Here is a 12,689-nt window from a genome sequence, read left to right on the forward strand (position 1 = left end):
CCCTTAAAATAGTGTTTCGGATAATTTTAATAAAAGATCCTTATTGGAAAGGGAATGACCTCATTTGACAAATTCATAGAAAAAAAAGTTGTACATTGCTCCACCCATTTGCGCAGGTGTGACATTTTTACGCATATATTTGCACTTTATACATGAAATTTTATATTTTAGCTTTCAATTGTGATACTTTCGAACATAAGGAACCAAGAATCAACTACTTTACAAAAATAATTGTATCTGAAAACTGATGATTTGTACGTGATCTGGGAGTGGCAGTTCGATCACGCCCGTTACACGTACATATCACTATTTTTTTAATACATACAAGAACATTTTCGTAAGTTGATACTTCATACTATTACTCAAAATAGTTTTTATATTAGAATACATCACAATTGAAAGCCAAAGTTTAAAACTCCGTGAATAAAGGATGAATATATGCGCAAAAATGTCACATCTGTGCAAATAGATCAAGCAATATACTGCCGTGGGAAGGTAAAGGGCAGCAACTGCAAATTTTTCATTTTTCATTTGTTTGCATTTCTGTCGTCTGTTGTACTTCAGCTGCGTTGTACAAGCTTGCTTATTTGGTTTCCGTAGAAATAAAGCACAAAAAATAAATAAATAAATAGATAAATAAAAATTAATTTGAATTTTGATATCTGGGAATTCAAATTATGTTTTTCGCAATCACGAGTGTATGTGGGTGCATGTATGCGTGGTTTTTTTTTTTGTGTCTGTGTGCAGGCATGAGTGTGTGTAAGTGTGTGTCTGTGCGCAGGCATGAGTGTGTGTATGTGTGTGTAGGTGTGTGTATGTATGCGTGTGTGTGTAGATGTACGCAAGCTGGAGACGGTTTTTGCAAGAGGAGCAGCATCGTGAGGCCGGCCGACGGTGGTGCTGCAGAGGAAGGCGAGGGAAAATTAAAATCATAGGACATCAAAACAGTCAAATGAGGACAAAAAGCAATGTGATTGCTCAAAAAAAAAATGTCAAATTTACATTTTTCTATTGTTATATATTGAATCCAAAGCGCGTTTCTTTAGGGTTGCCAGAGTCCCGGATTTCAAGGGACAGTTCCGTGTTTTGAAAAATTGTCCAGCGTCCGGGAAATTTCCATACGGGTCGGCTAAAATCCCATATTCCAGCTAATAACAATATTTTGCGTAACGAAACATTATTTTAAGAGGAAAAAATAAAGTAAAACAAAAAATGTGAAATAAAGAGCAATAAGAAAATTATGTGGCAGCAAACGCAAAAATTATTTCGTTTTAATTTGGTTTTTGTTTTGGCAGCAAGTACATGAGGAGCCGAATGATTGCTTCCTCTTAGCTCACTGACTAATGTTGGAACTATATCTCTGCGCATGCGTCGTCAATCGCAGTCAAAACGATTTTTATGCTTTAATCGGCGACATTTTGTAAGGTTTAATGCTTTGTTACGATTGCATTTTTCAAATTTATCATGAAGAGACATTCTATGTCGGAAAGTAACCCTTAAAAATACACCATATCCAGTAAATGCCCTCAATCTCAAAAATATCCCCCCCCCCCCTTTTTACTCCTAGAAGCCTGTCTCGGATTTACTGTTGTTAAATCTGACTACCTTGTACTGCGTTTTACTTTTCCACGGCAGTATAACTGTGAGCAGCAATAACCTCATATAAAAATCGTAATAAATGCACCACAACTTCGACTGGTCCAACAGTTTGGTGCACAATAAGCAGCAGTGACCTTTTTAATGAATACTAAAAGAAATCGTTTAATTGTGGTGGTACTATCGAAACAAGCTCAAGTCATGAATTTTCAAAAGAGGTAGTTCTTTTTTTCATAAGTTGATACTTCTGTTTGTTGTGAACGCATCCTGTTTCAGACTGATTGAGCATCTAGCTCAATCAGGTCGAAAACAACTGTCAAAAACTGATTTTGATTGAATGCAGCTCAATCCGGGAATATTTTTTGTCTTTCTATCAAAACTTTTAAAAGGGAAAGGTTATTGTAAGCGGAAATATTTATTGACGTTTTGATGTATAATGAACACGGTAGGTAAGAATGTCTGTTGAGTCAGTGCTGATTGATGATAAGGCTTTTTCAAACCCTTTTCAGAAAAACGAGAGTGTCTGTTGAGTCAGTGCTGATTGATGATAAGGCTTATTCTAACCCTTTTCAGAAAAACGAGAGTGTCTGTTGAGTCAGTGCTGATTGGTGATAAGGCTTATTCTAACCCTTTTCAGAAAAAGGAGAGTGTCTGTTGAGTCAGTGCTGATTGATGATAAGGCGTATTCTAACCCTTTTCAGAAAAACGAGAGTGTCTGTTAAGTCAGTGCTGATTCATGATAAGGCTTATTCTAACCCTTTTCAGAAAAACGAGAGTGTCTGTTGAGTCAGTGCTAATTGATGATAAGGCTTATTCTAACCCTTTTCAGAAAAACGAGAGTGTCTGTTGAGTCAGTGCTGATTGGTGATAAGGCTTATTCTAACCCTTTTCAGAAAAAGGAGAGTGTCTGTTGAGTCAGTGCTGATTGATGATAAGGCGTATTCTAACCCTTTTCAGAAAAACGAGAGTGTCTGTTAAGTCAGTGCTGATTCATGATAAGGCTTATTCTAACCCTTTTCAGAAAAACGAGAGTGTCTGTTGAGTCAGTGCTGATTGATGATAAGGCTTATTCTAACCCTTTTCAGAAAAACGAGAGTGTCTGTTAAGTCAGTGCTGATTGATGATAAGGCTTATTCTAACCCTTTTCAGAAAAACGAGAGTGTCTGTTGAGGCAGTGGTCATTGATGATAAGGCTTATTCTAACCCTTTTCAGAAAAACGAGAGTGTCTGTTAAGTCAGTGCTGATTGATGATAAGGCGTATTCTAACCCTTTTCAGAAAAACGAGAGTGTCTGTTGAGTCAGTGCTAATTAATAATAAAGTTATTTCAGAATTTTTTTTAGAAGCTAAGAAAAATATTAAAGTTAAGCGTGTTGATGATAAGGAACAGACACAGAAAACACAAGTGTGTATTGAGCCATACTGATTAATAATAAAGTTGTTTTAGAATTCGGTTAGAGAACAAGAAATAATATTGAGTCAATGCGGGTTAATAATAAGGATCATTCAAATTCTTTTCAGAAAACACGAGAGTGTCTGTTGAGATAGTACTCACTAATGATAAAGGTTATGCAAAATATTTTCAAACGATCAGAAGTGATTTATATTATTTTCATTTTAAAAAATAGCATGTAATCGTATTCGTTAGTTTCCAACTCTGCAGTACTAGAAATTCCAAGCAATAGAGAATAAAATTATGGCATCAATTAGAGATTTCTATTCTAATTTTGCATGATTATTGAAATACCACATATAATTACTGTAATGTGCGAAATTATCACTAATTAGCGTGAAAATATTCAGAACCTTTTGAAGTTGACAAATTGAAATATTTTTATCGTATTGTAATAAAATTTAATTTCAAATTCTGTTTAATGAAGTACGAATATTTCTTTAGTATAGTGTTTCATTTTTATGCTCAGTATAAAAAGTATTGAATAGTACAGCATTTAATAGTATGGAATAATATTTCAAGTTTATACTAAGCGTTAAAAAATATGTTTTGAGCTGAAATAGATTGTAAGCGTACAGTGTTTAAGAACATTGAATGTGCACACACAACGTAATTAAGAAATAGCCTACAATTTTTAAGATGTTTTGTTCTATATTGTTAAAATTTTTCGTAATTTTTGTGAAGAGGATCCATTGAGTATGTGTGTTTATGGGGGGGGGGGGGGGGTTGCCTTTAAATTTAATCCAGAATATCTATTAAGTCAAGGCAATGTCCACAGATTTCCTTTCTGTAGATACTACCGAGACTTCCTGCATGTACAGTTGGACCTCCATATATCGAAGTAGCAAATTGTCGGAAAAAAGTTCGACATATAGAAATTTCGATATATAGAAACGATCTTATTTTATCTTAAAAATCTCCTAAAACCTTGAAATTAGAACTTATTTTCGTGTATGAAACCTAATCTCTAATTTATACGAGCAACGAATTAAATCAAAGTTAATAATTAAAAAAATTACAAAAACTACATGTTGCTCCTTTATACATCTTCATTCTTCGGCAATTCAACTTGATCCGCAACATTAGGGGATTTTCGTTTTGACAGTGTAATCGAGAGAAAAGTAAAAAACGAACCTATATTTAACTTGAATGATTTTTACTGCATCTATAAAGACTGGGAATGATAATCAACATACAATAGGGATAACTTTAAACTGATTTTACATTGTTTCTGGTTACAACTAATATTTGAAATGAATTTGAGGGAATTCAAGAACTCCAGAATGAAACAACGACCTATCTACACACCCTTACACTCCAGATTCCTAAAGAGTTTCGTAGCAACCTTTAGTGTGAACATAATTTTCTCCCCTAACCTTCATTTTTCATGAGACAAACATTCTAAAGTGGAAAAAAAATCTACGAATGTCTCGAAAAAAATTCGATGTATAGAGATTTTTTCGATATATAGAAACAATTTTTCTATGCAATGAACATAGAAATTTGCTGGGATTTCGATATATAGAAAATTTCGATATTTGGAAGTTCGATATATGGAGGTTCGACTGTAATTAGTTGTGCTGTTCTGTAGCCACATATTTTTTCCAAGATGTGCCTTGATCGGCGGTGAACTCTACTCACCACAGTTGAAGCAGGTTTTGTGCCACTTGGCTCCAGCGGCCAGCATCTCTTCAGCGGCGTAGACGGATTTCCCGCATTTGGGGCATTTGGCTTGTTCCACGGGTGTGAAAGGCATCTTACACCTGCAAAGAAAGAACGATCTTTTAGGAGTGGGCGGATGAGTCAAAATACGAACGCCTGCCAACCCCATTTTTAGCCCAACTTTCAAGCTTTTTTTTTTTTTTTTCCGTCCCAACTGAACCATGGAATGTCTTGAAATACACTGCCAGCTCACTCAATTCCAGCCAAGGACTGCAGTTTCGTGCTTATTAGCACTCATCAGCCCGGCATAGGAAGTGAGTGAGCTGGAGGTGGAAAACCTCTTTAGGAAGTCAAGAGTGCCAAACAAACTAGTAGCTGATACAGAACTAGAACTGACCACACGTGTAACCGAAGCAATGGTTCGGTTCAACTCGAAGATTAAAGGCAAGGCATGGTATAGTCAGTAAGATCTACCATGCCTTGTTGATCATTTAATGCCTGTTGAGCTGATACTGATTAATGATAAAGTTTACTCAGAATGTTTTCAAAGTCTGTTAAGATTGTCTTTCGAGACAGTGCTGATTAATGATAAAGTTTTTCGGAACGTTTTCAAAGTCTCTGAAAATTGTCTGTTGAGCCAATGCTGATTGATCAAAAAGTTTTTCGGAATGTTTTCAAAGTCTGTGAAGATTATTTGTTGAGACGGTGCTGATTAATGATTAAGTTTTTCGGAATGTTTTCAGTCTATGGAAAATGGACTGAAGGGAATTAAAGTCTATGAAGAATGTCTGTTGAGTCAGTGCTGATTGATGAATAAAGTTTATTCAGAATGTTTTAAAAAATCTGTGAAGATTGTCTGTTGAGACAGTGCTGATTGATAATAAAGTTTTTCAGAATGTTTTCAAAGTCAATGAAAAATGTCTGTTGAGCCAATGCTGATTAAAAATAAAGTTTATTCAAAATGTTTCAAAAAGTCTATGAAAAATGTCTGTTTGGCCAGTGCTGATTGATTATAAAGTTTATTCGGAAAGTTTTAAAAGTCTATGAAAAAAATCTGTTGAGTCAGTGCTGATTGATGATAATGTTTATTCACAATGTTTCTAAAAGTCTGTGAAAAATGTCTGTTGAGCCAGTGCTGATTGATGATAAATTTTATTCAAACTATTTTTCGGAGTGTATGGAGAATAAATACTGCGACAGTGCTGTTTAATTAGAAGTTAATTAAGTTAAAGCATTCGGACATTTGGCACGTTTCACAGGTGTGAAAGGAATCTTACACCTGCAACGAAAGAACGATCTTTTAAGAGTGGGCGGATGAGTCAAAATACGATCGTCTGCCAACCCATTTTTAGCCCAACTCGCAAGTTGAGCTTTTTTTTCCGTCCCAACTGAACCATAGAATGGATTATTTTGGATCTGAAATATCGCTCCGATCTTTTTTATCATCTGGAATAAGTAACGTTTGTTCGTTTGCATCTGTTCTTTTTTAGAATTCTTGTCGTTCCGTTCGAGAAGATGGAAAGTGGCGTCATTTCTCGAAGTGACATAGCGTAAATGGAATTCCCTTGCACTTTTAGAAACAGATCCTAACAGTAGTTCTTTCTGCGCGTTGGACGCTCTTTTTTTGATGGCGATAAAGCTCGTCTAATTGCTAGTAAAAGGTTGTTGGCATGATGAGCAACAAAGTACCTATTGAATATTTTCTTTCGGGAAAAAAAAAATTGGAAGGCAATTTTTTTTCTCATTGAAAAAGAATAGATAAGTTATCATTCGAAATAGATGAAAACGGTTATTTTTAATTTTGTCCATTTTAATAAGTGACACTAATTAGTTTCATATGTGACCATAATTAATCTCTCACTTTTTTTTCTTAGCTTTCCACGTCAATGAACTATTAAAAGTTTAAATAATTATTTCGTGCTGAACAGGGAGCCACACGATAGCGTTATAACGAAAATGAAACAATAATATTTGAAAGAGCATACTAAAACACCTTTCTTGACGCATAAATTACTTATTAAAGCAATCGTGATTGCTCAAAAAAAATTAATTTGAATTTTGACATCTTGAATTCAAAATATGTTTTTCTCAATCACGAGTGTGTGTGTGTGTGTATGGGTGTTTGTAGGCATGTGTGTTTGTAGGTGTGTGTGTATGTATGTGTGTGTTTGTGTCTGTGTGCAGGCATGATTGTGTGGGTATGTGTGGGTGCGTATGTATGTATGCGCGTGTTTAGGTGTGTGTGTGTAGATATGGACGCAACCTGGAAACTGTTTTCGCTAGAGGAGCAGCATCGGGAGGAGCCGGTCGACGGTGGTGCTGCAGAGGGAGGCGGGGGGGGGGGAATAAAATCATAGGAACGCCATTCAAAGGCCAAATGAAAACAATAAACAATGTGATTGCTCAAAAAAAAATCAGCGATTGTTATGAATGCGCACGTTTTAACTTAGCAAGAGCAAAATCTTCTTTTTATGCATTCCTTCCCCCCCCCCTTCCAACGACATCAAACCTTCCAAAGTCAACGAATTCTAAACAGTTAAACGTGAGAACTGCACCTAACACTAATTACTGCTTTAGATCTACGCTACTTACCAGTTTTTATATGTACTCCGCTTACAGATGTTTTTTATCTCCACTGTTTAAGCGCCTAAACGGAATGCCTAAACCAGTCTTCTGTGGCAGAATCAGTTTGCGCGATGTATTTAAATGTATGCAATGGGGTGAGTTCGTTCAGTCAAAAGTACTACTTTTAGTCATTGAAATTGATAGAATGAGCAAATAAAAAAATAAAAAATATAACATGGACCAAAAAATACTTTTATTTTATCAGCAGTTATTTTTTAACTAATTTTCTTAACTGTCCGATTTTTCAAACAAGGCGTGGTCTCGATGACGTCACAAATGATGCACTGTGGCGTATCTTTTTACCACTTTTCCACGTTATGATAATGAAGAAGCGAAATAAACATTGCCCTCAACGCTTGCTATCAAACCTATCGTTGCCAATTCACGTGAGTAAAGAAGCGAATTAAATATTTTGCTCTGTGAAAATGGCAACACTGAATGGCATTTCATCATTCGTGGTGTCATCGGGCAGAAGCGTAAACAATGAAAGCGCACCGGTTTAAGTAATTTTTTTAATATATCAAACTTCAACAAATTATTTAAAAAAATGGTCTGATCCCATGTTTTTAAGCATGCTCTTTCAGAAAAAAATACTTTTAAAATTTTGGAAACGACCCCATTGTTATTGATATTTTTATGCTATATTTCATACACTAACATCGTTTTTTACCTGGTTTGCGTTGTTGGAATTCCAGCGCTGTCCAAGCACAGCACAGCATTTGTTGGGCTGTATTTCTCTCCCCCCCCCCCCCATGAAGGATCGGTTTTTGCTGATTAGGTTGTTTAGAAAAAAATCGATTTCTTTATTTATGCATCATTTTACCTCTCAACAGTTGTAGTTTGGTATACTCAATTGGGGAAACATAATAACAATAATTCTTAAGTTGACATCTTCAGTTCGCGCATGATACTGAAAGTTTGAAAAAAAGGCTAAAAATTGAATTTTTTGAAAAAATAATAAAATTAGATTTTCACTTCCTTTTACAATAAAGGAAGTATTGTATTCACGAAAAAAATTTCACCCAAAAATCGGCCTTAATTTCCACTTTGCTCTCCCCCAAATGAATGTTGCGTTTTTTTTCCAACCTGACAACACGTGGATATGTGCCTAAGAACGTACAGACTCCCGAAATATCCAATTTGATTATCCCCGAGTTAATTACAACGAATTTTCTCGTGATGTCTGTATGTACGTATGTGTTTATGTGTGTCGCATAACTCAAGAACGGAATGTCCTAGAAAGTTGAAATTTGGTACACAGTCTCCTAGTGGGGTCTAGTTGTGCACCTTCATTTTTGGTTGCATTCGTATGCTTCGAAGGGGGTCTTATGCCCCTTTTTGGGGGGAAATCATGGTTAATTTCGATGTAAACTCACGTGGTGTTATAATTTGGCGGACACTTGGAGATATATCACCAGTCTTTTGGTCGCCAAGTATTGTCGCCAACTTGGCGACAAATTTGGAGATTAAATTTTTTTTTTTTATTTGGTTTCAATTTGGCCACTGTTGGTGATATTTAGAGAGTAACTATTGAATCACATTAAAATTGCCAATAATGAGAAAATGACATTAAATTGGAGTAAAAGGAAGTCATGTGATGCACACATCAGTTCGTTTATATTTCATAACGCAACAGCCATAAATTGTCAGTATATAGCTTAGTTTGAACCTAAAAAAATACTTCACAGTTTTAACATAAGATCTTTTGTTTGCGCATCCGCCTTAAATAGAGTTAAAATCTCCTGCCCAATCTAAGGCGTATGCGCGAATTAAAGATCCATAAAATATTTTTTTAGGTTCAAACTACGCTATGTACTGACAATTTATGTCTGTTGCGTTATAAAAATATGAAAAAACTAATTTTATTATTTTTTGAAAAATTCAATTTTAGCATATTTTTTCAAACTTTCAGCCTTGTGCGCGAGCTGAAGATGTCTACTTAGAATTTTTTTTATTAATTTTCCCCCCAATGAAGATACCAAACTGCTACTTTTGAGAGGTAACGCGATTCAGAAATAAAACAAATTAATTTTTCCGAACCATCTTATTGTTTATTTAAATGAAAAGTAAGGTTTTTGTTCCAATCTCAAACAAATCTTTTTATGAATAAGTTAGTAAAGTTTTAGGGATGCATTTAAGTGTTTTGTACGCTCTAAAACAAAAATTATGAGTTTGGCCGAGGCATGCAGCTAATTAAAAAATTATGAAAGATTTATGACTAAGTGAAGGGAGTTACTATCCAAAGCAAAAAGTCATGATAGTTTAAGGTATGATTCCAAAATTTGAGGAGCTATTCTATTAGAATAATAAAAATCCTGAAAGATTATGCCAGGTATAATAATGATGATGAAAAACAAAATCGCTGTATCTGAAAGGGCAGTTTTTAAAACTTTAGGAAATTTCTGTCATGACTAAAGAAAAAAATCATTGGATAAAGAAAACACTAAACAAGTTTTTGGGACAGAAGAAGAAATACAGTATGAGCTATATCAAATGATTAAAAAATAATAACGATAAAAGAAAAGTTAACCAAAAGTCAAGCTGAAAGAAAAATCTTTAAAACTAAAGATACATTTTTCATAACAGTAGGAAAAATTCTAGTGATTGAACAACAATCTTTATGATTGAAAAAAAAAAAACATAGTAACTGAAAAAATAAATCTAATAACTGAGGGAAATTTTCGAACTATTAAGGGGAAACGTGGCAAATAAAAAAGCTACGAAACTAAAAAAGTGTAACTGTTCATTAAATGATTAATTATAATAATTTTGGAGAGAACCTAAATTTCGAAGAAAAGTGAAGTTAACTTTTATTCTGAATGAAGAGAAAATTTTAATAAACAAATGTAAGTGAGAACAAATGAAACATACTTTCTATCACTGTAGAGAAAATTCTACTTACTCAGAAAAAACGTTAGTACGTAAGAAAAGTAATATAAATGCAATAGATCTTTTTTTAATTTCTTTTAAGAAGGACATAGTGTGTGATAAAAATTAAATCCCGCCAAGAGAAATAAGAAACTTTTAGATTTTATTCTTTAAAAAAATTCAATGGTGATTATTTTATTGATGTTTTAATTTCCGCTGAACCAGTAAGTTTTGAGAAATGTAAATGAGTATATATTTGTTAAATAAGTAAATAGTTGTTTAAAATTGGAACATAAGTAAAATTTTAGTTATGTTCAAATATATAAATAATGTTAAAGTTATAACATTAAGAAATAACCTATACAGTGTTTGCAAAAAACCGTAGTTTAATATAGAAATGAGTTTGAGATTATGGCAACATTTGCATGAACTTTTTTGAGAGAGTAAACATAAATTTAATTCTTTTTTTTATTATTGAGTTTTAACATCTGCATCTCAAAACGAAAAGATAGGAAAATATCGCAGACAAAAGGTAAGGATGCGGAAAAGTGAAGAATATTAAAAATTTCAATTGAGTAAGAAAAAGAAAAATCGTGCAAAGGTGGGAAAGGCTATCTTTTAGATTCATATATATTTATTTTTAATTATCTTTACTAAAAATAAGATATCTAAATCTCTCTCTGTCAGAATCTCTGTGACGCGCATAGCGCCTAGACCGTACTGCCGATTTTTATGAAATTTGGCACAAAAATTTGTTTGTAGCATGGGGGTGTGCACCTCAAAGCGATTTTTCGAAAATTCGATTTTGTTCTTTTTCTATTCCAATTTTAAGAACATTTTACCGAGCAAATTATCATAACGTGGGGGAGTAAATTACCAAATTATCATAACGTGGAATCGTAACATGGGCGAGCAAATTGACGAGAAATTCCCCATCCATTATTTGTAAATATACAGGCGAACCAAATGACCTTTTAATTTTTCTACTACGGGCAAAACCGTGCGGGTACCACTAGTTCTACTTAAAAAGAGTCACTTAAGTTTTATAAAATCCGCGCTGCTGTTTTGCATCTATTTCGCTCAAGTATGTTCAATTCCATGTAATTTCGCTCAAACAAAGGAAATTACTATACAGCATGAAAAAACGTGATTTATATAAGCGCAAAATGTCTGTTTGCGCTAAATTTACTCTTAGTTTACTTCTTGCTGGCAATAAACATTTGATCTTAATCTTTCGCCTAACTTTTTTTTGTAAACTTAAGCAAAGTGTTTGGTCCACACAAGCGAAAAAAAAAAATTACGAAAAATAGTTTTTTTTTTTTTTTTTTTCAAACGGGAGCAGGGGGCTATGACAGAAGAAACTAATATATTCCCTTTCCACCAGCTAATTTTTTTTCTAACTTCGATTGCACTTTAAAAACAAAAATAAATCATTGAAATTTTTATTTCTTAAAACAGAATAAAATAAATCTCAATTAACTAGGTCCATTAAAATGAAAAAAAAAAAATGATTTCACTGATTCTTCTAGTTCAATGGAAGAAAAATGATTTTATGAAAAAAATATAGAAAAACATCAACATCAGTTTTAAAAAGAGATTTAGAGAATTGATAATAGTCAGAAACTGCTTTTCTCCTTTCCACCTGTTGCTTTTTCGCCAAGTATGTATTTTCAATCATATCTTGTGGCGCCATCTACTAATGATGTAGTGAACTTTGTAAGTATAGGTACAGTTCAACCTCGTATATACAAACTTACTATAGAAGAATCATAGGTAATTCGAAAAATAGAAAATTCGGGGTAACATGGTTAATAAGCAAAATAAATCTTTAAAAGAACTAACTTACCGTTTTTTATGATGATTAAAAACCGCATTTTTGTAATAAAATTAGCAGTTGAACGTCGAGAATTCGAGTTAATTGGGACCATAGTTAGTTCGGATTTTCAAATTGTTCGGAAATTCGAAAATAGCTAAGAAAATACCGTTTAGAAAAAATAATACGTCATTCAGTCAATTAAAGTTGTAATAGAATATCAACGTACTTAACATGCAATACAGTGTACAAAGCCGGGAAATGTAATTTCATTTGTAAACAATAATTAATTCCCAATCCTTTACAACATAGAGTAAACATTTCCGTAAAACATTTTCCGCAGAGCCTGACTACCGCACAGGCCAACTAGGCCTGGGGACCCATCTTCTTCAGAGGCCCCGAATTTTTAAAAACTTATGCATAGCATTAAAAAATCATGCATTTTGGTGAAGATAATGAAAATTAATGATTTATTAATTTTTAAAAAATGTCTCTTTTAAATAATGTTAAACATTATTTTGCATTGACTTAAAGTGATGGAATAAAGAGGGGGACCTCCAAAGCATTCTGGGCCTTGGGCCTCACATTTAGTTATTCGGGTCCTGATTTTCGGTACTGCATGTACTCTGTGAGGAACTATTATACAGTACAGGAATCCCTCGTATTACAGTTA

General features: G+C 33.7%; 1 protein-coding gene across 1 annotated transcript in view; it reads right to left on the bottom strand.

The window, feature by feature from the left end:
* The window catches only part of LOC129232363 (muscle LIM protein 1-like), a 61,522-nt gene that overhangs the window by 10,518 nt on the left and 38,315 nt on the right, over positions 1 to 12,689 (bottom strand). Inside the window, exon 2 of the mRNA XM_054866515.1 lies at positions 4,690 to 4,811. Coding sequence (XP_054722490.1) covers positions 4,690 to 4,804 — 115 coding nt within the window. The 5' untranslated portion in view covers positions 4,805 to 4,811. The remainder of the gene's footprint in view (positions 1 to 4,689; positions 4,812 to 12,689) is intronic.

Source organism: Uloborus diversus, unplaced genomic scaffold, assembly GCF_026930045.1.
Source record: "Uloborus diversus isolate 005 unplaced genomic scaffold, Udiv.v.3.1 scaffold_12, whole genome shotgun sequence".
Taxonomy (NCBI): Eukaryota; Metazoa; Arthropoda; class Arachnida; order Araneae; family Uloboridae; genus Uloborus; species Uloborus diversus.